At 36.8% G+C, this 26,614-nt stretch overlaps 1 protein-coding gene across 1 annotated transcript in view; it reads right to left on the reverse strand.

Annotated features, from left to right (window-relative positions):
- The window catches only part of Spred (Sprouty-related protein with EVH-1 domain), a 76,948-nt gene that overhangs the window by 32,759 nt on the left and 17,575 nt on the right, over window positions 1–26,614 (reverse strand). The window contains exon 2 of the mRNA XM_074176785.1: window positions 173–392. Coding sequence (XP_074032886.1) covers window positions 173–392 — 220 coding nt within the window. The remainder of the gene's footprint in view (window positions 1–172; window positions 393–26,614) is intronic.

Here is a 26,614-nt window from a genome sequence, read left to right on the forward strand (position 1 = left end):
AGTTGGTGTTTGTAATGTGCAACAAATCATTTAATTATCAATAACTCTCAATCCCTTTATCACCTCTCCCACCTCTTCCCCTCTCTCTATTCTCTTCTCCATTCTTCCTCGCTTCTCTCTGATTCCCCTCTTTCAAAAATAATAAACAAGAAATAGAAACGTCGAAACTTACCGAATTGTCGCTGATTCTCTTCCCGTATATCAAGTAGTCGTGTTTCGGCTTGGCGTTGAGGTCGGAGGCGGTTCCCCCTGTGCCCGTCGTCGAGGAACACTGTCGCGGCCTTTTCCGTACCGACACGTTGCTGAGGCCCCCGCCGCCCAGGGGCACCCATCCGCCCGAGCTGTCATCCCTTGACATCACCTGTGCACGCACGCGCACGAGGTAGTTGCCACTGAAAACAAAAAAAAACACTCCAATCAGTGCGGTTAGTGTCCTAGAAAACAAAATATACAGTTTGAGTTACAATGAACGGTGGTGAGTACCGCCATCTATGAATGAGTAGCGAAAGTGTACATCATTTTCAGTATTTTGGTGTGGGGATTATGATGTAGTGACATTATGACGTATTATTGACTACGTTTACAGGAACATTTGTTCTTATAACAACCAGGGTTGTAACATCCACCATCTGTGAAATATTTACACGGATCAAGGGTAACTTTGACACAACGTTCATGAAACAGAATATGCATAGAGAACATAGGGTTTTCGCCGATTTAACCACTTCCGACTTTTTCCTGTTCCTAAGATTGAAGAGAACCACGAAAGGATGACTTTTGCGACCATTTAGTGGATCAAAAACCGAATCGCTAAGAGAGCTCAAGGACGTATCAAAAAGTGAATATCGAAATTGCTTCGAGCATTTACAAGTTTATTATATCTAAGGGGGATTACTTTGAATGGGGGAGAATAAAAATTAATGAATAAATAAATATTTGTTGAGAAAAATTAGGAATCACCTTATTTTTTGAACAGCTTGAACATGAAAATAGCTTTTTCTAGATAACTCACCAATCGTCAACATTTTCTTGTTCATCCATTGGGAAAGCTCAATGTCTATAGTATCACCAGAGACGGTTCCAATATCGAAACTGAGGAAAATAGTGGTTATCTACTATATACAACGTTCGCTAATGGTTTACGATAAATGTCTGTAGTTGGTGCATTTCAATGGTTTTTTTAATTGGTTTTTATGTTGATTGTATACCAAAACTAGTGACAGTAAAATGTTCTGAATCGAGCGGCAGTAATTGGAGTGTAATCCTTCCGTTGCTTTGCAGAAAAATTGTTGAAATACAGATATCTGAGGTATGTTTTAGCTATGAACCGTAATCTAAAGACGCATTCAATTGTACGTCATAGATTGAAAGACGTCAGTGAATGTTTTCTTTCAATATTTGCTCGTTAACATGTACCACGTACCATTTTGAATCTATACAGTGTGTAAAAGCCATATGAAATAAATTCATTATTTCGGTTACGGTTCATATTTCAACAAAATCCCGAAACAAGTCGAATTTAAAATATAATTTGACATACTCCAACGAAAAAATGCTACCTCTACCTTCAACCCCCGTCAAATGACAGGTACAACCCCCAACTTGTTTTGTATGTTGCAACATCAGTTGTCAGTATGTTGATTTAAATTTGAAGTCTGTTAACTTAAAGTCTGACAAATGGTAAGATTAATAGAAATGCATAAAATAACCCGAACACAACAGGAAGTAGCTTGCCTATTTCATGAGAAAGAGGGTTGAAGGTAAGGGTTGCATTTTTACGTTGAAGAATGTCAAATTATAAGTTACATTTGACGTGCTTCGTTTCGGAGATACGGGGTGTTGAAATTGAATTTTTTTGTTCGCATTTTGAAAATGCAAAAAGTAAGTTATTTGCACGAAATTCGGTACCCGGGGTTTTTTTGACGTGGGAAATCATAATTTCTTATTAATTTTCATGTAACATCTAGAAGGCGCCGCGTACGCTGTATAGAAAATTGTAAATATCTCGAAAACGATCACCTCCAGCGTTGTTGAGGAGGTGTACCTTTTTTACTTGGAAAAGGTGTGGGAATTAGGTTTTTTCATGAAAAGTACCAAAAGTTTAATGTCAATTACTGGCAATTTGAAATAAAGCGTAAGCAGCGCCCTTTAGATGTTACATGAAAATTAATAAGAAATTATGATTTCCCACGTCAAAAAAACCCCGGGTACCGGGGTTATTTTCAAAAAGCGAACAAAAAAATTCAATTTCAACACCCCGTATCTCCGAAACGAAGCATTTTCGGACACAAGTTCATAAAGAGTTTTTTTCTTAAAATTGTCTCAAGAATACGTCACTTGAATATTTTAAGGTACTTATGTTACACCCTGTATGTCACATATTAGATAATTTTTTTCAAGTTGATGAAAACAGTTTTTTTTAATTCAATACATCCATTTATCCCCCGAAAAAGCAGAAAAAAACCAACTATCAAATACAAAATGAGAAAAAATTCCTACAATTCGTTCATAGCCATTATTAGCGTCGATACACGAAAAAATAACGAATAGGGAAATATCAACAACTCGCCGACGTTTCGAATTTTCTCAACGACCATCTTCAGACGACTAGGCACCGAAAACCCTCCCGAACGATATGCAACCGCGAGAAAAACCATGCAATCGAATAAGAAAAACTTACTAATTGCTTTGCGTTTGGATCTTCATGGCCCACTAACTAGAAACGACGGAACATCAACGCACGCCGCCGCTCAGCCACAAAAGACGACTGCCGCCCCTCGAACGGCTCTCCGTTTCTCGCGGCGCATCGTTGACGTCATCAATTTTCGACCTCCCCCTCCCCTTTCCCCCCACACGTGTCGCCAAATGTAGGTAACTGGGTGCCAAGTTCAGTGGCCGAAATTTTCGCGAAATTATCGATAGGTTTCTCCGTCGTCGTCGGGGTCCATTCCGATAACTGGAAATAGGGTTTCCTTCGAGAAAATTATCGACTGTGGGAAAGTAGGAAATTCGATCGGGACTGAAATGTTTTTGGCGGATGAAACTGATCACTTCTGTATCTTATTTTTTTAGGACAATATATAATAATAATAATCAGTGTTAGTAACACCCCATTCGGGCCGCCGAAGTTTGGAACTGCATCCTGCATATTAATAATAATAATAATTTATTTTCGCCAACTGGGTACAATCTGTACATATGGTTAGTCAATTAAAAACAGAAAGCATACTATAACACTAATTCGGTTATTAGGAAAAGAACAAAAGACTAGATTCAATTACAGTAGTTTACAAAATTTACCTATTCATCAGTTGCCGCGAATTTTATGATCGAAAGTGTTTACTTATGACCACTGAAATATCAATAAACATACGCAAATATAAAACAATGATTTTTGCAAGGGAATCCTCAGTACAAATATATATATATATGTAACTACAAAATAGATAATATAACATTGGCAAGAATTACCGAATCGAGAGCTCTAGGTATTATCTTGAATGAAAAACTAACATTCTTGTCATATATCGAACAATTAATATCCCGTGCAATGAAACTGCAAATGAAACTTTATATATATATATATATATATATATATATATATATATATATATACCGGGTGTCCCACATTTTATGTGACAGGCAATATCTGGTTTGTTGAAGGAGATACACAAAAATGTTTCATACAAAAGTTTTAGGAGTTCATGAGAGCTATATTTTGATATAATTTTTATAAATATACAGGGTGTTTGGTGTAAGTGCTACAGACCAAAATTCCATTTTTTAAAATAGAACGCCCTGTATATTATTACATATTCAGATGCTACGTTAAATTCTGATATCATTTCATGTTTGGTTTTTGAAATTCGGTTATGGCGTTGTTGAGTTATTGCTTAAAATGTAAAGTCTTGAGAACGACTATTATTTTTAAAAATATCTCATACAATTATTCTCTCTGCATCAGATCACATGAAAATTAGTCAAAATTTTGGGTTTTCGAAGTAATGGTTTCAATTTTAAGTTGTGGAATTCAGTCAGGAATCATTTTGAATATGAAACAATTGCGAAATTGAAAGAGGTATATTCGAAAACAAATCTTTAATTAATAACAATGTAAATAATATAACTTGATAAATCATTTCATAAGAATGGTAGGTACCTAGAAATAAGTCATAAAAATTGTTCAAAGTGGTGCCCATTAGATATTATACAGGCTTCGAAACGTCGAATCACTTCTCTCGTACAAGTCGCTCTTATAATATCAGGCGTAATATCACTGCACGCTAGTCGAATTTTCATTTTCAGATCATCCACATTCAAAGGGGGAGTAGTGAAAACAATATCTTTTAAATAACCTCATAGGAAAAAATCAAGCGGTGATAAATCTGGGGAACGAGCCGGCCACCGAATTGGACCCTTATTACCAATCCATCTATTTGGGTACGTTCTATCCAGATATTCAGTAACAACCTGTGAATTGTGAGGAGGAGCACCATCTTGTTGCCACCAAATTCCTTGTCGTTCTGCTATGGGAATATCTTCCATCAACTGGATCAAATCATTTTCTAGAAAATGTAAATATCGCAATCCATTGAGATTTTCATTGAAAAAGTAAGGTCCTATGATGCGGCCATTGAACAATCCACACCATACATTAATACCCCAAGTAATTTGAAAATTACTTTCGCGGACCCAGTGGGGATTTTCTTGAGACCAATAGTGACTGTTATGTCGATTCACAACTCCATTATTGTGGAATCGCGATTCATCGCTCCACAAAATTTGACTGAATATGTTAGGACTTTCATGTAATATTACCTGAATACAAGCAATGAATTTAAGTCGTCGTTCAAAGTCCGTGGGTTTCAAACCTTGTACCAACTGAATTTTGAATGGGTGGTATTTATTTTCTTTCAGAATTCTCTGTACATTAGATTTACTCACACCGACTTCTTCTGCAAGAGTACGGATAGAAACATGTGGATGAATAATAATATAAGCCAACACATTGATCTCTAAATCTTCAGTTCTAACAGATCTCGTATGATGACGATGCTTTATAGTAGAAGGAAATGACCCAGTTCGCAATTTTTCTACAACTCTCGAAAAAGTCATTCGTGACGGAATGGGTCTGTCTGGAAAACGTTCTTGGTATAGACGTTGTGCTTGACGGCAGTTTTTCTGACATTCCCCAAAAATTAATAACATATCAATGCAATCACTTGGACTAAACGCGAAAGGCATACTGGACTTTTCGCACAAAGAACACAGTTACTGTTTTGCAAAGAATCACTGAATCGAACTGACAAGTAGATACAATTCAACAACATTTGTTACTATGGCATCAACAAGCATAAGCTACTTGATGAAATTGTGCAATATAAAGCAAATCACCCTCAAGAATTTCAATATTATATTCAACTGATATCGATATCGTATCGTAGAGGTGAGAATAATGGTTTGTATTCAGTAGTAGTCTAGTTCAATTTAATAAAAGATATAGACTGGATTCGTTTACGAGTAAATAAGTTTTTTTGAAACTTTATATTTAAGGTAAAGTGCAATAACTCAACGACGCCGTAACCCAATTTCAAAAACCAAACATGAAATGATATCAGAATTTAACGTAGCATCTGAATATGTAATGATATACAGGGCGTTCTATTTTAAAAAATGGAATTTTGGTCTGTAGCACCTACACCAAACACCCTGTATATTTAAAAATTATATCAAAATATAGCTCTCATGAACTCCTAAAACTTTTGAATGAAACATTTTTGTGTATCTCCTTCAACAAACCAGATATTGCCTGTCACATAAAATGTGGGACACCCGGTATATAAAATAAATATTTCGAAACAAGAATTACTTTCCAGGAAGTCCCTATCCTGACACCGCATAACATTCAACGTGCTTGTGTTTCTAAGTGCCTGTGTCCCGAATGAATTATTTTCGAAGCGCATTTTACAGCACGCTCCGCACATTTTAAAAATACCTCGCGGAAGGACGAAAACTCACCTGTCTGGTCCCCGAGCCACACGCTGCAACTTCAAAAGAGACCCAGAAGGACAATTATTCAATTGTTTCAGCGGAGCTAAACGGGTCAAAGGAAAAAGAGCGACTCTGCTTCAATCGAGATGTGAAAATAGCCGCGCCGCATTCAAAACTCAATTTAAAGTTGGATGGAAAGTTATATTAAGACAGATAATAGCTCTCGAATCAATCAGTTATTTCTAAATACAGTTCACGGAGCACGGAAATATTGCTTGGACGGGTGGAAATATTGCTAGAACAGGTAATTGAGTTCGGTTTTGCAATCGCCGCACGGGCGAACCCTGTCACGAGGTTGCAGGGTTTCTTTATCGTAAAAGATATACAGTTTCGTCAATGGATTTTTACACTTGGATCATCTATATAAAATTCACTAAAATGTAACCTCATATATGATTTTTAGCTACGGAAGCGCAGAAGGTCACATATTTTTATTATTTGTTTCTTGGAATTTCTGATTTCAATCTCGAAATTTCGATTTCAAACTCAAAATTTCGACTTTAAAGTCAAAAAATCGAAATTCCGCATTTAATTTAGAAATTTCGCCTTTGAACTGTAAATTTCGACTTCGAACTCCAAATTTATAAATTCCGACTTAAATATCGAAATTTTGACTTTAAATTTGAAGAAATTTCGACTTTAATCTAGAAATTTCGATCCTTAACTTGATATTTCGAGTTTGAACTCGAAATTGCGAAATTCCGACTTTGATATTAAAATTTCGATTTTAAACTCGTAATTTCGAGTTTAATCTTGAAATTTCGACTTCAATCTAGAAATTTAGACTTTAATCTAGAAATTTCGACCTTAAACTTGATATTTCGAGTTTGAACTCGAAATTGCGAAATTCCGACTTTGATATTAAAATTTCGATTTTAAACTTGAAATTTCGACATTGAACCCATAATTTCCACTTTAATCTTGAAATTTCGACTTTAATCTAAAAATTTCAACTGTAATCTAGAAATTTCGACCTTAAACTTGATATTTCGAATTTGAACTCGAAATTGCGAAATTCCGACTTTGATATTGAAATTTCGATTTTAAACTTGAAATTTCGACATTGAACTCGTAATTTCGACTTTAATCTTGAAATTTCGACCTTAAATTTGATATTTCGAGTTTGAACTCGAAATTGCGAAATTCTGACTTTGATATTGAAATTTAGATTTTAAACTTGAAATTTCGACATTGAACTCATCATTTCGACTCTAATCTTGAAATTTCGGCTTTAATCTAGAAATTTCGATCTTAAATTCGATATTTCGACTTGACTCGAAAAAGCGAAATATCCACATTGATCTCAAAATTTCGACTGTAATCTCATTATTCATAATTTAATATCGAAATTTCCACTTTCAACTAAAAGTTTCTACTCTAAACTCGAAATTCCGATTTAAATCTCGAAATTCCGACTTTATTCTTGAAATGTTTCAACTTTGGACTTGAAATTGCGAAATTCCTACTTTGATCTCAAAATTTCGACTTTGATCTCGGAACTCGGCATTAATTATCGAAATTTCGACTTTTAACTAAAAATTTCGACTTCAAACTCGAGTTTTTGACAATAATATCGCAATTTGGAATTTAACCCCGAATTTCGAGTTTCATCTCGATATTTAGACTTTAATTTCGAAATTTCGACTTTAATCTTGTAATAACGACTTAAAAGTAACTAAATTTCGATTTTTAACTAAAAATTTCGACTTTGAACTGAAATTCCGACTTTAAACTGAAATTCCGACTTTGAACTAGAAATCTAGAAACTTCGACCTTGAACTTGATATGGCGAAATGGCGAAATTCCGAAATTTTCGAAATTCCGAGTTTGAAGTCGAGATTCAGAGTAACCGAAATTTTGATATCAAAGTCAGAATTCGAAATTTCGACTTTAAACAGATTTGTTTTGTCAAACTTTGCTCAGTTTTTGTTCATCGACAATAAGAATGTATTCAACAGAAAATTCAAATGAGTTTGTGGTCTGAGTAAAATTCTGTATATAACGAATTACAGTTTGCCCCCATCGAAAACACCCTTCGTACGCCACTGGCGACGGATATTCCAATCACGCTCGAAAACTCTCTCGCCCTTCGCAGTACAAGCCCTACGACGTCACTCAGACCCCGTAGAAAGACACTAAATCTATAAATACCGAATCGGACAAGCTTCGAAACTCCATTTATGTCAAAGTTAGGGTCCTCTAAAATACACACGTCAGCGAACCCCATTTTGGCATGATCATTCACGGCGCGAAGAACACATTAAATTCCCAATGCTCTATTCCTCACTTCGATGACGTCAGAGTGCGTGGGAGAGATTTTCCATGTTCAAAGTAAACTCTGGGGTTCGACAAACTTCTGGCTCGACTAATCGATTCGGTGGAGTGCTGGAGAAAAAAACTATTTGGTTCAGGGAATGGACGAACGAAAGTTTTTTCCCGAAAGAAGACTAATTAGTTCGAACGAAATTAAATCAGTTGGCACGTCATCGGAGACGCTGGGAAGTTATCGCAGTGTCACCAATCTACAGATACCAAAAAAACTAATCCGCTATGAAGATGTTGATATTGACAGTTAGGTCTCAGACAGTACATATGCATCGTCATCAATTTGATTTACTGGTTTCTCCTCGCTGTTTGTTTCTCTTGTCGCAGCCTGCGTTTGGTGGCCTGGTTTTCGTGAGACTGCTACGGATGGTGTTTCCTAATCTGTAGCAGGCTCTATGTTGTACACGGACCCAATTCTTCTTGTTTTTTTCGACAATAGAGAAGAGCAAGTACTGGTTGTGGAGGCTTCTCTTCCTTGTAAGGTTCTTGATGTCTTAGTTGATTGATGGTGGTTAGATTCGTGGTTCAGATACTGTCCCGTATGAGTGGGTTTTCGGTATACAGATGTTTCCCACTTAGTGTCGGTCCTCTTCACCAAAACGTCTAAGAATGGCAATTCGTTGTGGTCTTCCTGTGTGGTCTACTTCTGTATTCCTATGGTTACATACATGAAGGGGTCGTCAACCAGACTCGGGCTTCTTGTGGGCTTCTTCAAAGACCAGAGTCTTTGTTACCCGAAGACCTTCGAAAGACGTTGTTCGTAGTTTTTCAACGAAAAAAATCATTTCAATCCCATTTTTCAAATGAATCTCGATTAAAAGCGGAAGCTACCCTTCACTGAACTTGAAAGGATTCCATTTACGGTCACAATGCAATAAAAAAGTTTCAATCTACCCCCGGATAAACTAATAAACAGAGCTCCGATTTCAGCTACGATAAAAAAGGAATCATTCGCTGGAAATATATCCATTCATTCTATTTATAGCGAACCGTTGGATATTAATGAAATTACAATGTCATTCACAATGATTGTCATTCGTTTTTCCAAATGCTACGCCTCCCTGTTTAATATTACGTCAACGAAGAGAGAGGTGGCTGTGTTTCATGCAAATCGCTGTGCTTTCAGTAGAGTAGTTTATATACAGGGTTGATCATCTGAAAAGTATCGCGAGTCGAAAATACTAATAATCGCATTCAAAAAGGCTTTCGCTTATAGAGAGAAAAAAGGAACCGATCATTTATTTGATGAAAAAAGCAATAGGTTTGGGGAAATGAAGGTTTTGGCTTTCTACTTTCCATTCGCAAAAAAGTGGGGAACTTTCAAACGGGAAAAAGATAAAAGACCTCTACAAACAACTACTTTCATATTTATAAACATTGAATTACGCAAAAGAAAAAGTATTAAAAAAACTGCTTTCATATCAACAATGAAATATACAAACATTGTTTATTTTTCCCATCAGTTTGTAATCCAAATTAGGCAAATGTCGAATATGCGGTTAGTTACCTCGTTCACAGGCAGATGAGGCGATGACAAACTTGTTGTTTGTTTTCCGCTTCAACCTAATTCGAGGAATGATACTCTGAGCGAATTCGATTTTCAATTATGGAATATCATTGACTTTAGGTCGATGATGGTCACTATTCTGCACTGATGAGTGGCTAATGAGTCCGAAACCGGTCTGCAAGTGTGCCCGTTCCAAAACTGAAGGTCGACTCTTTCAGTTGTATCGCCAATTGCATATGCAGGAAATTTTCTGTAAAGATTCCTGCACTGACGCCTGTCGGATATAATCCAACGCCCTTCGTGGTATTAGCCAGGGGAGTAGTTGTTTTCTGATAGGTGTCAGTCCATTAAAATATATTTTTCTTTTTCGCGATTTAAAGACAAAAATTTTACGGATAAGCTCTATCTGAATTTTATTCAAACGCTTCATCAGATAAATTGTTTTGATATTATGAGTAAGAAAAGCAATGAATGCAAGAAATACTTTATATACCCCCCTCCAAATACCATTCAGACGATATTCCCTAGTTTTCATAATCATTGTCTTGAGTTTCAAAATTTGTTGCTGATTTAATTGAAATGGGCATAATTTACGAGATCGATTTTAGGGAAAGAAACGTTTTGGCTTTTTAATTTCCATCTTTATATAAAAGATGGAAGAAACAGCTACTTTCACATAAACATTGAATTACACGAAAAAAAAAACTTTCGAAACAACATCGAATTATACAAATAACACGTATTTCTATCCAGTTTATACTCCAAACATTCGTTATGGAATCGAATCATATATCATTTAGAGGATTGCTATACAATATAGTATATTTATAATGGTCCTTCGATCATCACGGAGTACAAAACAGCACCTTTCAATGATAAATATTTGTTTCCATCCGTTGTTCCAGTTATATAAACAGCAACTCCCGCGGTACAACAATTTCCATTCTGTTTATGAAGCAGCCAATGAAGGCCCATCCTCGTGCTCGTGCAAAGCTGGCAATCAATGAGGAAGCATGTGCCCGAGGACGAAAACAACCAAATGCTCGAAAATGCAGGTACGCGGTTATTTCGCGATTCGTTACAAGGACTAACTGAAACTCCATTATCTATAATTGCTATCCTTCGGAAGTATATTCCCGATCCTGACAATCTGAAGGTTGCTGGATTGAGTCTGACACTCAACAAAGTAAAAAAAATGGAGGTTATATTTTCACAAAAAACTAGTCTTAAAATTATTAGATAGATCTGTTTAAAAATCTGATTAGATAGATAGAGAGATGAATACACTTCATTGTCCAGGAACGAATTCTATTTGACAAAGTGTAATGAAAAATGTAAATATATATATACGATGATGATGAAGATGTTGATAAATGATTTTTAATTGATTTGAGTTTTGTAAAATAATTTTTTTTTTGTTTTTATTATTATTGTTATTAATTTTTATGAAAATTTTAATCGGCTAGACTCTTACGTTGAGTTTAAATCCTATACCTCAGTGTATAGAGATTTGTTTGATTCAGAAATATATAAATTTGTCAATTGCCAAAAGAGAAATTCCTTAATTCTAAGAAAGTCCTAAATCTACACCAAACAACGAACTATTCAATATAGAAACACCGAACAAATGTGGTAATTGTCAGTTTATGAATTGCAGGTCACTGTAATTCGGCAGATTCCAATTTCTGGATTTGATTACAAGTACTTGTTATTGTCTTATTCAGTTCGTAGGTCTTTTCACTAATATATGCATATATTGTTTATAAATGGTTTAAGTAAATACCTTACTTTCCTCCAACGCTGGTGTGTGTATGGTGTGATATTTCTGTGAAGCTGGAACTCGTGGATTTCTTACTCGACTTGGCTGGACAGGTAGGTTTTTTCACTGACTTTATTATTGCTAATCAGTATTCACTACTATTCAGTTTAATTCTTAATTCATGTACTTTATATAATTCAAATTTTACGGAGAGAAAATTTTAGCGTGGCGTCTCTTTCGTTGCCTCAAGAAGAATCCCCTTGTTGATAAAACAATTGAAAATATATCTCGTTCCCCTAGTTACCATCTATCAATTTTCACATATACAAATTTTCAAATTCTTTTTCAGGAAAATTTTCTATTCTACTAATTTAACATCGGCTCTTAAATTTAGATACATTTTCCTTTTATAGTTTCGTACAAAAATAGTTAACCTCACTTTTATGTAAATATAAATATTTTTCATAAGCATCACTTCATGTCAGTTTCTAAGGAAGTTATTCACAATAATACATTTTGAATTTTACATCATTCCTGAATAATAACAATTAGTTTATCATGCCTTTTTCGTTTTTTTATCACAGATGTTAATTTAATTTCATCTGACATTTCTTTCTAACCTATATCGGTTGTCAGTTTTTTGTATTTTGCTGCGTTTCAATGTAAGAATGTTAATATTTGAATTTCCCACTCTTATTTGCTTGTTTCCGGTCAAAGCTGTGGGTTTCAATATATGTACAGGGTTCTTTGCTTCTAGGAGTGTATATTGATTTGTTAAATATACTGAATGTTAGGTCCTGTTGTGTTTTGATTTGTACTTGTTCCTCGATAAGTGATTTTTGACTGTTGAATTTATGGATGTCTAAGTTTTCCCAAATGTCCATGCGGTTTCCCTTATTGACTTGTTTCATGAGTTTGATTTCCAGGTTTGATTTATATACTATTGGGTTTATGTACGCCTTTTTGTGTTCATCGTACCTTTGGATCAGTTTTTTCTTGGTTTGGCCGATATAGAATTTGTTGCAGTCCAAGCATTGTATACTGTATATCCCGTTTTGGTTTTTGTCTTCTTCTTTTTCATAGCTGTTTATTTTTTGCGTTATTTTCGTGTATGGCTTGTATGTGATATTGATGTTCAATGACTTGAAGTTTGGTGTCCTAGGTACGTAAATGCTGTCCATCGTTGTGTTGTTTTGTCTGTTGGGTTGGCTTGATCCTTGTTCTGTATTTTTTGTTTGATTCTGTTTTCTAATTTATCTATTGTCTTTTGGGTGTATCCGTTTTCGTTCGCTATTTGGTATATGACTTTACGTTCTTTGTTCCGGGCTTCCTTGCTGAGTGGTATCCTTAACATTCTATATATGAATGCGTTATATGCAGCCATTTTTTGTGATTGTGGATGGTTTGAACTTGCGGGTATGGTGGTACCACCAATCACTTATCGAGGAACAAGTACAAATCAAAACACAACAGGACCTAACATTCAGTATATTGAACAAATCAATATACACTCCTAGAAGCAAAGAACCTAGAGAAGATTTAACACAAAGAAAAGTACCTGATGTAATCCAAATACAGGCAAATTTACCTAAAGCAACAGAAGTACCTGTATTGTACCTGTAAGTCGATCTAGCAGTGAATATATCAAGTTCATTGGAGACAATTTTGACAGCAAATGATCCAATTTTGTGCATAAAGATGTGATATGTTCTTTAAATTTTAACTTATTGTCAATATGCAGACCTAGAAATTTAGTGCAAGTCGTTTCTTCTATCTTCCTACCATCTAATAGCAAGTTGTCTTAACTAAATTTGAAGTTTACAATTTTGGTCTTAGTAAATTAGAATCACACCACTGTTTGACTTTTTCTAAATCTAATGATATCATTTGTTTCAAGTTGTTAGTATTTCTTTCATGCCACAACAATGTGGTATTATCGGCAAAAATTGTGAATGACCCTTCAATATCGACTGTAGACTGTAGTAAGATCGTTGATATATAATAGGAATAAAATGGGTCCTAGAATAGATCCCTGAGACACTACGCAATCTATAGCCGAAATATCCGAATACGCATTATTTACTTTCGTCTGCTGACATCTACCTTTTAGGTACGACTTGATCCGTTCAAGACATGTCTCTCTTATGCCATAACAGTACTTTTTTTTTATAAGTATATCATGATTGACACAGTCGGTCGAAGAGAGGTTAATTGCTGAGGTAATGCAACCTGGTTCTCACTATATTGTGAGATTTTCACTGAACATGGTGCATAGCCTAACAAATTTTCCGGTCGATGCAGAAAGCGGAGTTGTCCGCTTTTTTGCTTCGATAAGTTGATGCGGTTATATTAATAAAAAAAAACAACCCCACCGTTCAACCAGTCCTTGAAACCCTATGCGGGTTTTAGGCCACCGGAAGTTGGCCTAGAATCCGCACCGCCTATCTACTAGTATTTTTGTTTGAGACTAGCGTCAGTCATCGCCAAATGGCGCAAAAAAGCGTGTCTCGAGACAGGTATGAGAAAAATGTCTTCAATAGATCAGGTGACCCCGTATTCCTTCTCTCTATTGCTAAATGAGTTTTGATATAGAATATCATGAAATCATTGGAATTTTCATCAATATATTCATAATAAGAGTTTTCGGGGATATTTCTGAAACGACCTTTCATTTCATTGCGATTGTGAGACCAAATGATCACAGTAACAAACGAATTTCAGCCTACCTGTCCCTCATCACAAAAATCGACCCCCCATAAATATATCAACGGAGCAAACGTGGAATTGGGTTAACTGCAAGCCGGGCGCACGTCTACCGAAAAAAATAGGCCGAGGGGGACACCGGGGGGGTTCTGACGTCAGTGATAAAATCCAGGGGAAATTCGACGAGCTTTTCAAGAGCCTTGACGTCACGTCGCGGGGTCGGAGGGGATTGACCCAGTTAAAGGTATGAATGGCCTAGCTTAAGGGCGACAACCCCTCAGAATATAGGTCGAAATCCCTTCCCGGACGAAAGCTATATTTAGAATCGGAATTAAATGTGCGGCAGAGGAGCGGTCAATAGAAAATCGGGGAATATGCGAGAAAATGCCATTGGGGCATGTGACTGTTTATCAATCGACTGTCAACAATTTGACAGGCATTATTCGCGACTTGCTACAATGAGAGGAGGTTGTAAATTTGACCCATCAAAACTGGAAGTAAAGGAAAATCTAAAATGACGGCAATAATAGATTGTCCAAAAAATCGTAGATGCCATTAATAATCAAAAGGACTCCCAGATATCAAGCTGTGATTTAGGCAAAATTTTTGATACTGTCGATCATTACATACTGCTCGAGAAGTGAGAAGTTGTCATATGGTCTTCACTACATGGTGGAAAAATTCACTTTCTCAAACACTTTCATCAAGGGAACCAAGGAAAAGACCAAAGCATTCTAGCTCTAGACCAGTGGTCGCCAACCTCTTCAATGTGTTGAGCTACTTTGTTAATTTTGGAATAAACAGCGAGCTACCCACACGGAAGCCACGTAACGCAACGTAAATGAAATAATCCACAGTTAATTTATCATTATATGTATTTATTTTACTATTTAACTAGCAATACATAATACATAGGTACTAATAATAAACTAATAAATAACTAATATTACTAGTACGTACTTGTTCATAGCTACATTCCTACCTATCAAACGAAGGTGTTTGAAAAATAAACACAACTTTTTATCCAGCCACAACGGCATGTCACGTATGATTTAAAAATGGTTAATAATAACAACAAAAAAGTAACGCACTATCATGAACATAAACATTGAAAAACTTCATATTGGAAAAAGAAGATTCACACAAATAGGTTGAACTGAATAATGCTTTCACTTTCAAGGCAACACGGCATAGAACTGAATATTTGTCTTTACTTACAATAGGCCAGATACATTCAGTACTTGAGACTAACGATTTTAAGGCTAAATCATTTTGAAACTCAATGACTTCCATTTCTGTTGCAGCGATGTCTTCGCCAAAGTTCTGCATAACACAAGTTGCAAACTGTTGGATATCAATGTCTATAAAGGGTGAAACAACAAACTGCGCTACTAAAGCCATTTCATTGAAATCCTTAAAACGATTTTTGAAGTTATTCTTCAGAGTAGAAATTATTTCTACATGATAGTTGTTGTCATAGGGTTCTAATGGGTTTTGAGATATTTTTTCTGAAAGAATAGGAAAATGCTTGGCATCGCTGTTAATTAGGTTTTGTTCCCAAAACTCCAGCCTTTTGATAAATGCTTTTATATCAGAAATCATTTTCGCCAGTTCTTTGTCTCTCCCCTGAAGCTGCAAATTAAGTTCGTTTAATTTCTCTGTAATGTCCATGAGAAAACCAAAATCTCTAAAAGCCAGATTGAATTTTCTATTTCCGGAGTCTGTTCATCGCGTTGTTTGAAAAATTGAACTATGCCAGAAAGGACACCATTAAAACGTTTCAGCACCCGTCCTCTACTTAACCATCGGACTTTAGAGTGAAGGAGTAGGTCCCTGTATTGACAGTCAACTTCATCGGCCAAGGTTCTGAATAATCTTCTTTGTAACGCTTGAGCTCTAATCTTGTTCACAATTTTTACCACTAGTTTCATAACGGTGTTTAGTTTCAGGAAATGTCCACATAATGCTTGCTGATGGATAATGCAGTGGTAACATAGAAATTGCGGAAAAGTTTCATCTTTACGACATAACGCCACCAGACCCTTATCACAACCCACCATAGCTGGAGCGCCATCGGTTGTCAAGCTTACCATTTTCGATATTGGAATTTTCTCGGAAGAAATAATATTTTTTAAATGAGAAAACAACTCATGTCCAGTAGTGTGTCCTTTCAGTGAAATGAACTTCAAAAGATCTTCTTTAATCGTAAAATCACTAAAAACCATCCTGACGAACACGGTCATCTGGGCAGTGTCAACGACATCTGTTGATTCATCCAGTTGAAGTGAAAAATAAACACAGTCATCTAAGTCAGTTCTTAACTGTAAAAAAATATCATTGCTCATTACTTCTACACGTCTCATCACTGTATTAGCAGAAAGTTGCATAGATTTTATAGCTGAAACTATCTCGTCTTTATTTCTCAAGTTGACAAATAAAGAATCAGCAGCTTCTAAAAACGCCTGTTTTATCATTTCCCCGTCTTCATAAGGTTTCTTTTTTTATGCAATTATCTGGGACACACGGTACGATGCTTCAGTTGCAGCCTTATTTTTGTCGACTGTTCTTAAAAATATTGATTGTTGTCTAAATAACTGCTTTTTTCATAACTGATTTTTCAAAATTAGAATGTACATTTTTATGATGTCTCTCAATATTTCCTTTTTTAGCTACGGAGACCGAAGTATTACATAACAAACACACATTTTTATCTTTAACTTCTGTAAAAAAGTATTGTTCTTCCCATTCCGAATGAAAGTGGTATGTCTTTACCTTCTTACAATTGCTTGCCATGATATTATTTTTGTTGTTCTCTACTAACCCAACCGCTGGACGTTGGTTACGCGTTCAGTTTTAAACTAAGCGCAATGTCGCCGCGCCGTGCGTATTTATCCCGTTCAAAGCAGTCCAGATCGTTCTCGAACACTAACGCGCTGGTCCGGCTGGTCGGTTCTAGCCGATTCTAGCTTGATGGCGTCAGCGGCAGATCGCTCACCGCAACGTTGCCGCTGTTTATGTTTAATATTATGACAATTAGATTTTTTTGTGGAATTTTCGGAAGCTTCTCTGATTTTTGCAGTTTGTATTTTTTAAATTAAAATCGTTGTGAGAGCTACCAGAATTGCCTCCGCGAGCTACCGGTAGCTCGCGATCGACAGGTTGGCGACCACTGCTCTAGACGAAAGGTTTCCTGCACTTCTAACAAGATGCGGCATTTCTTCAATATGCAGTTACAGTACGGCACTAGTTGGATACTAATCATCAGACCAAATGGATTGGAAGGAGATGTGTGTCCCATTGACTGGCCAGCAAGGTCGCCAGACCTAACGCCACCTGTTTTTTTTCCAAGGGATTACCTCAAGTCGGTTGTTTATAAATCTCACCCTGCGCCACTTTGAAAACCACGATAAAGGATAACTTAAGCATGTCGCACTATTATCAGAACAACATTGGCCGACGTTCGGGCAGAATTTGAAAATTGGCTGTATTATTGTTCACAAAAGAACGGAACCTACTTTGAACATTCACTTAATTGGTGTTTTCAACAAACAACAAATCAAAGAATGGTCGAGGTGTGCAGGTTTTTATGCCTAACTTCTAGTACTGTGCTAAATATTATCAAAGGCCATGTGGTAACGGTTACAGTGCCCGGGTTTGTGTACCTCTTAGGACACGAAGCCTGATTTTATTAACGTTCATTATGCCATTAGCCCATTATCTATACCATTGGACAACATTTTTCATAGGCTTTTCAATAATGCCTCACAAGTAGAGGTTTGCTAATTGATTTTTCTCAATTGGGGTATGTGGTGACTAGGGTGATGGGGGTTAATTCTTTTTCGAGTCATTTAATTCAACCTCACCGATCCTAGAAATAATTTTGAGAAATCATTGATATTATGTTTTGTTAGTGATATACAGGGTGTAACTGAATAAGTGTAAAACATTCAAGGGGGTGATTCTTCATCGAAAAAAAGATAGGATCTTTCATATAAAGAAACTTCATTGGAGCATCCCTTGTTAAGATACAGCCCCTTAAAGAGGGTACATAAAATTTGTATAACAATTTTTTTCACAAACACTGAAAAAGTTACAATATTGAAATTAACCTGACGTTTTGTACTACCAAAAAGACACTTAGCCAGTAATTTATTAGGTTCACCCCACGGTTGTAAGGGGTGGAAAACGCAACCCCTAAAATTTATTTCCAATGTAACTTTTTGTCTTATAATTTGTTTACCATTTTAAAATGTATTTCCGATAGCCTGTTTCATTTTAAACAAAAAATTTCTCTTGAGTTTTTTGCCCAAAATAAACCAGTTCGCAGCAAAAAATTATTTTACGAACAACTACAGAGATACATCGTCATAAATGCTACCTGGATTTATTGTTATTTTGTAGTTGGTACCTGCATTAAACGATTGAAGGGTAATAAAAAAAACTAATTTATTAACAACACACATGTTCAATATGTCATTGTTAGAAAAAAAAATAAGAAAAACTATCTTGATATCATGTACAAAATTGAAAAATATCTTTCGTACATTTCGTACATAGGAAGAACGACCATTTTTCGAAAACTATTGAACCTAGCCATAGGGAATACTCGATGAAATTTGTAGAGGTTTCTTCGGCGCTCCTTATGAATCAATAATATACAGGGTGTTCCATTCAAAATAAGGAAGATTCTGCAAATTTTTATTTACAATATGTGGCAAGCGGTTTTTCATACCCTGTATATCACAGGTCGACTTCAGATATTTCGTTTGACAGCGTTACCAATGTAGAATATTTGACCACAAAAAAAAATTATTTGGACTTGGCACAACTTTATAATTTCAAATATTCTGAGTGACGAATATTGGAAAAAAAACCTGTCATGCTAGATATCTGGAAAACCGTCAATATTTTCGAAGTAAAGATATACATAAAGTGTGTTTTACTTTCTATGTAGAAACTGAAAAAACGATAAAAAATATAGGTTGCCATTTGAAAAAACACAGTTGGGATCCGCCCAGAAAAAATTGAACATAAGGTAATATTATAGAAATTTAGATTCCTATCTGTTTCTTAAATACAGATATGGAACACCGCGCCACTGTTGCAGGACCCTGTATAATTGTTGAATATTGTCGACAATAGTGCCGACTTAATTTGGAACGCCCCGTATACAGAAACCTCTACTTGGCCAACAATTAATTCGTTCAACCCTCAAGCTACGCTTGCAGCTCAAACCTCCCGATCGCACCCTTATCGAAAATCCAACCCTTCACACACTTGTTACATTTCCCCGTCGCATCAAGTGCAGAACGCGGTCGCATCATTCATCAAGCAACCGCTGCTCCTATAGGCGCGAACACTTCTCAATAGCCCTCGTTCAAGAAACGCGACCGAAACATCAATAAAACGCACCAAAACTAGGCCACGTGCACTTTCCAGTCAGGGGAGCCGTGACGTCAGCGAACGCGAAGCGGGGAACGCGAAATCTCGCGCTCCCGTTGGCCCAGACGGGCAGAGGGCGTGGCCAGCGACAACGTGGCCACAGTGGAGGGGGACGTAAACAGAAGACGTTGCAGCATGAATGGCTCTGGTAAAGGGTATCAACCCGGGGAGGACTAGATTTAGGTCAGGCAATGGGTCGCGCTCCCCGAACACTATTTTTAGCCGCGGGGCATGAATGGAGGCTTTCAGCGGGGCCTTGTTTCTTGTTTACCTGGAACGGAGACCAAGGCCTGCTTGGGAATATTCGAACGGCGATATTGCTGATTTATGAGGAGCCACCCCCCGACTTCGGGGTGGGCGGGGCACACGCTGGGGCGGAGGACGAAGGGGGACGTTGCCGCACTTCGTATATCTGCAACGTCGCTTGGCGGAAAACGCTTGGTTTCAACAAAATAATATTGATCCGGTCAGGAATATGTAACAAACATAGTGAATATGTACATTTGCGGGAAACATCGTAGGTCTTGTTGATCCACTAGATTTGATCGTATTCGACACAATTTACTACCTTTATATTAATCTAAAGGCTTATATGGTCAATTAGAAGAGTTTTCAAACCAAACAAATATTAACAGTTGTAGTTTTTCCCTCAGAAACAATTTGTCTGGCGAACATTTCTTTGCAAAAATTTGAAACCGCCTTTGCCCTCCTCTAGCCTAGTTGAAGATTCTTTCAAATACATTCCACAACAATTGATTCTGAAATAGAAGCTTGTATGTTTGTTTGAAGGTGATTGACAATGTTTCATGATGAATTTCGTTAGTTCGAAAGAGATGGAAGGTCTTACGCTGTTCATTTTCACAATAGAGAAGGAAATCCACAACGAATTGGTGAAGAGGACCGACACTAAGTGGGAAACATCTGTATACCGAAAACCCACCCACACGGGACAGTATCTGAACCACGAATCCAACCACCATCAATCGACTAAAAGAGGAATCATCAAGACTCTATTAGACCGTGCTTTCGGGCTCTGTAACACGAAGGAAGGTCTCGAGAAGGAACTAGACATCATCGAAAATGATCTTCACCGGAATGGCTACTCCAAAGCGATGGTAGAAAAAACCTTGGCTAGAAGACAGCAGGAGCCTCGCAAGGAAGAGAAGCCGTCACAACCAGTGCTTGCATTTTCCTACATCAGAGGATTATCGGAGAGGATAAGAAGAATTGGTTCCAAGTACAACATCAGAACCTGCTTCAGATCCGGTAACACTATCCGTAGCAGCCTCACGAAAACCAGGCCACCAAACGCGGACCGCGATTCCAAGAATTGCATTTACCGGATACCCTGTGAGTGCGGGAAATCCTATATCGGTGAAACTAAGAGACCATTGAATGTTCGTATTGCCGAGCACAAGAAACACACACAGCGAGGGGAAACCAGCAAATCAGGAATAGCAGACCATGTTTGGACCCATCAACACAACATCGAGTGGTCCCAAGCTGAGATCTTGCACATAGAGGAACATTGGTTTAGGAGAAAATTCAAGGAAGCCGCATACATGTTGTCCAACAACGTATTCAGCCAGGCCAGCGTAGAAATACGCAACATATGGAAACCCATCATCAAGCGAAAAATGGCCAACTCCCGCCAAATGGTAATCTCCTACTAAACCGGTGAAGCGAAAAAAGAAGATAAGTGAAAGTACTCAAATGTTCTATAAATAGTCATCTCTCATTTTTGTTCGATTGTTCTATTTTTACTTGTATTCTGTTTCACTCTTATCTCATTTCAGGTTTTTTTTTGCTTAATATAATTGTTATTTTCAACCAATCTTTTTTAATCCTTCTATTTGATTATCTCTTTCGGAGATTTCAAATCAATTTATATAATATCAAACAATGGAAGTGCGAACTAATGAAAACAGCTTGTATAATCCACGACTCTGTCTCTACTGACAAGAAAAACTGAGATAGGTACTATGGCTCACAATCTGCTAGTAAAATATCAAATTGGGAAAAAGCAATGTGTATTATATAATGAAGTACTCAGTAGCTTACAAATCATCTTGAATGGTGTTCCACAAGTTAGTGTGCTTAGGCCACTACCTTCCTTAATTTATGACCTGCCGATGAAAAAAATATTAAAGAGTCATCAAAATTAAAAAAGCGAGTTATTCAGGAAGCTGGTTCAATGAGAATAGCTTATGTGTGATCAACAGCAAGACCCAAACACTTATGTTCTCCCTGTCTCATAATCCCTCAGATGTTGTGAAATGTCTTGACATAACTATTGATTCAGAGTTAACTTGGGAACTCCATATTGACAAACTAGCAAACCAAAGAAGGCTCAGGATATGGAGTGTACTCCAGATCACTAAGCCTAAGGATTAAGTGGGGAATGGGAAAAAATACCAGCGTGGTCCAAACAGAACTGGCTGGTATCTCAATAGCCACAAGAGAAATAACCAGGAAAGGAATTTCTGGCAAAAACTTAACAATCTGCACTGATAGAAGACAAGCCCTATTAGCCTTGAACAGATAACGTGTTTCCTCAGGGCTAGTACTAGAGGGCCACCAAGATTTAGCAAAAGCCTCGGTAGATAATAACACTATCCTGAGGATGATTAAAGGACACAGCATTGCCGACTCTTTAGCCAAGTGGGTGGACCAAGAATTTTAGGACCCAGTGGCACCTACAGCTTGATGGCTTCGACAATTGAGGAACTAGACATACGTCACACCCATGCACTCTTGCTAGGATCACCCTTGGCGACCCTAGGAAACTGGCACCGAAGAAATATCTGGCAATGACCAAGAAAATTCTACGCTTAACAGTAGGATTTCTGACTGGACAACTAAACACCTCCACAATATGGGGCTAGTGAACACACCTCTATGCAGGATGTATGAACAGGAAGTTATCGTCAATGAGAGAGTGTGTATACCTGCCGATATAAAGGAGATGTCACCTAGTGACCTGTCCAACTTCCTGGAAAGGACAGGATGGGCGATGACCTAGGAGGACAACTCCTTGGAAGGATGTATTATAATGGGCCTAAGTGCTGTCGGCCTACACTCACCCTCCCTAGTCTACAGATTCCTTTGCAATAATTTGCACCTACCTTTGCCCTCCTCTCGCCTTGCTAAAGACTCTTTTGGACACAATTCACAATCATTGATTGCTGCGTATCTACTGAAATTTTATTAGAGAAACTGAGATACTATGGCTATGTAGGTATCATATCTAAATAGGAGAAAACAATGTGTATTTTATAATGAAGAACTCGGTATCTCACAAACGATCTTGAATGGTGTTCCACAAGGTAGTGCGCTTGGGCCACTATGTTATTTGATTTATGACCTGCCAAATGCAATGCTAATATTCACAATGCTATTAGCCGATGAAAAAAATATTGAAGAGTCATCATAATTAGAAAAGCGAGTTATTCAAGACCCAAGCACGTATGTTCTCGCTGTCTCATAATGCCTCAGATAAAGTGAAATGTCTTGGCATAACTTTTGATTCAAAGTTAACTTGGAAAGCCCGTATTGACAAACTAGAAAATAATCTAGCATGCAAGGTTTATGAAATTGGGCAGATAAAAATAAAGTCGGTAATGAAGCAATGTTTCATAGTTTCTTAACTCATGGATTGATTATCTGGGACACATCTATTCATATGTCGAGAATATTTACAATTCAGAAACGAGCAATCAGATATTTAGCTGGAACAGTTCATATAAAGAGCTGTGAGAATTTGTTTATGAAGTTCAAAATATTACCTCTGCCATCATGTGTAATATATTTCATTTTGATACATACAGAGTGATCCAACGAAAAGTATGCACCTTGCTTTCCTCCTTTTTTGTAACTTAACGCAAAAATGGTCGGGCAGGTCAATTTTGCTTTTGAGGGGGACACATTTAAGATGCATTTTCTACCTGTGCCTTCAACCCCCTAGCGAGGGTGAGTAACAACCCTAAAATTTTAAATGGAAAGTGGGGTCGAGTGATATATCATTTGAAAGGGCACAAAATTATCTTTCCAAAGATACCTAATTCGTTGTATTTCACTCAAACATGTAGGTATTATGAAGAAAAACAACTTACAACCCAGTACTTTGAAATGTGTAATTGACTAAGTAGAATCCTACTTCAGCAAGTGCTGAAAATGTGACCCATTTGCTTCCATACAATAATACAGATTTTGTTCAAATCTATTTCTAACATTGTGTAGCATATCAGGTGTTATACTTCTGCACTCTGCTGTAATTCGTTGGCGAAGATCTTCTATGGACTCGGGCTGCGTAGCAAAACATTTATTTTTCAAGTGTCCCCAAAGGAAAAAGTTTAAAGGCGATAAATCAGGTGACCTGGCAGGCCATTCGATGGGGCCTCTCCTTCCAATCCACCGTCCAGGAAACCTCATCTAAAAACTCTCTTACCGGAGCAACATTGTGAGGAGGTACTTCATCTTGCTGGAAATGAAGCCGATCGTCATTATGATTTTGGTCATTTTCAATTATTTCTGTTATGAGAGGATCAATTGTATCTACAAGCATGTTCAGGTAGATCTCACCAGTTAAATTCCCAGGAATAAAAAGTGGCCCTACGATATGACTACCTAATATGCCACACTAGACATTGATTTTTTGAGGGTACTGGGTATGGACCTCTCGGAATAAGTGTGGGTTACTGTCATCCCAGTAACGGCAATTATGCCTATTCACAGCTCCATTCAAAAAAAATGTACTCTCATCAGAAAAGCACATGTTGAATGATAGGTGCGGATCATCAATTAGTAGCTGGCTCAGTTGTTCACAAAATTGCAGCCTTCTATCAGGATCATCTTCACTGAGTTCCTGTACTAATTTAATTTTGTATGGATGAAATTTATAGGCTTTTAATATCCGTATTATGGACGAACGGGAGACACCTGCGGCTGCAGCAAGCTGACAGGTACTTTGAGTATGATCCAATTCAACATGTCCCAAAACAGCGACTTCCACTGCTTCATTTCTGATCGGTTTCAGTGGCTGGTGTTTCACATTACAGACAGATCCGGTATCGACAAACTTTTGGACTAACTTGGCAACGTACGAATCATTCACATTTTTCCCGGGGTGACTGTTATTAAAGAGGAAAGCAGTAAGTCTAGCACAACTATTATGTTGATAATGAAGTTTAACAATTTCAACTCGTTCAGAAATGGAATAAACCATTTTTACAGTAAAGTTGAAATCATTTCAAAAGCAACCGAACTGAATCAATGATCGTTTGCCTAAATTATTTTTGTACACTTATCTGCTGTTGTTATTTGAACCAAAAAACGCACGAGAAAAATTGAGGAATGTAGTAGTGATAAAAATGCCGTTTTTTGCGCATTTTCATTAACACCAAAAATATTAAGTAAATGTTCTTGCTTTTTTATAATTATTCAAGTAAATACAACAAATTAGGTATCATTGGAAAGAGAATTTTGTGCCCTTTCAAATGATATATTACTCGACCCCACTTTCCATTTAAAATTTTAGGGTTGTTACACACCCTCGCTAGGGGGTTGAAAGCACAGGTAGTAAAATACATCTAACATGTGTCCCCCTCAAAAGCAAAATTGACCTGTCCCAGAAAAATACATCTGAAATGTGTCCCCCTCAAAAGCAAAATTGACCTGTCCGAGCATTTTTGCGTTAAGTAACAAAAAAAGGAGAAAAGCAAGGTGCATACTTTTCGTTGGACCACTCGATATAAGAATTGGTATAATACTAGGAACATGGATATTAGAGCACAGAGCCAAAGACTAGAAAGGAGATGTATTGTACAACTCACTGTCTCAATCAATGAAAAATGCAAGCCACGCTAATTTCAAAAGGAAACTCAGTTACTATGATGCGTCTGACTTCTGTTTTACTGACTGACTATCGTCAATGCAGGTACTGTGTCTCTGCATCTCTGTTTTTACATTTATATATTTATTTACTTTATTGCTTTTCGTCAATTTCAATTGTAATTTACATTTATATTACATATTATTGACTAGTCATAGCACTACAGTGTAATCATTTGAGTTCTATTTTGCAGTTAAAGACAAATCATGCTATAAAAATGGTATTGAAAAATAGTATATTGTTTTTTTTCCTGATTGATTCGGCCGTTACTTGATGAAGATCCATAGTAATTTCACTTGAAAAAGCTAATGTTTAGCGAAACATGTTGTGATATATTTTCAATAAAGTTTGTGAAGATCAAATCGTTTAGGTGTAGTTTGTGAAAATAGTATATTGAATAATAAAATCAAATTTTATATTATATTTTATTTTCTATGCTAGCCTGAAAACTTTTTCAGCCCAAATGTTATGTACCTGCTTTTATTTTACCTGATTTCTTATAATTTAAGTAACAGTTTCATTTGAATTCATCTAGTAGGCTTTGTCAACAAGATTTGATCCTTAGACAATAAAGTACATTTACTGTTATCATTAACATTTTTAACAGTCTGGATTCATGTCTCAAAGTAATGATGCCTTTACCCCAAAAACTTTTTCCTTTGGCCAGTTCATTATTTATAATATTTCATCTTCCTACACTCCAATATATCAAAAGAGGTATTATCAGTTTTGAATAAAAGTCGATTTTCCTTTTTGAACGATTTGTTTACACCCTCTTAACCTATGTCTGTAAATAAGTGTACTGTGAGAATCGGTTTATGTGAAAGCAATCATCAATAATATCATTAAAGTTTCAACACTTATTATTACGCAAAATTTCTCTGGTCCCGCCAAATTCAATACGGGTATTTGCAGCTGATTAGAAAACAATATTTGG

Source organism: Leptinotarsa decemlineata, unplaced genomic scaffold, assembly GCF_025532065.1.
Source record: "Leptinotarsa decemlineata unplaced genomic scaffold, Ldec_3_MD MMD2_tig00002082_RagTag_RagTag, whole genome shotgun sequence".
Classification (NCBI taxonomy): domain Eukaryota; kingdom Metazoa; phylum Arthropoda; class Insecta; order Coleoptera; family Chrysomelidae; genus Leptinotarsa; species Leptinotarsa decemlineata.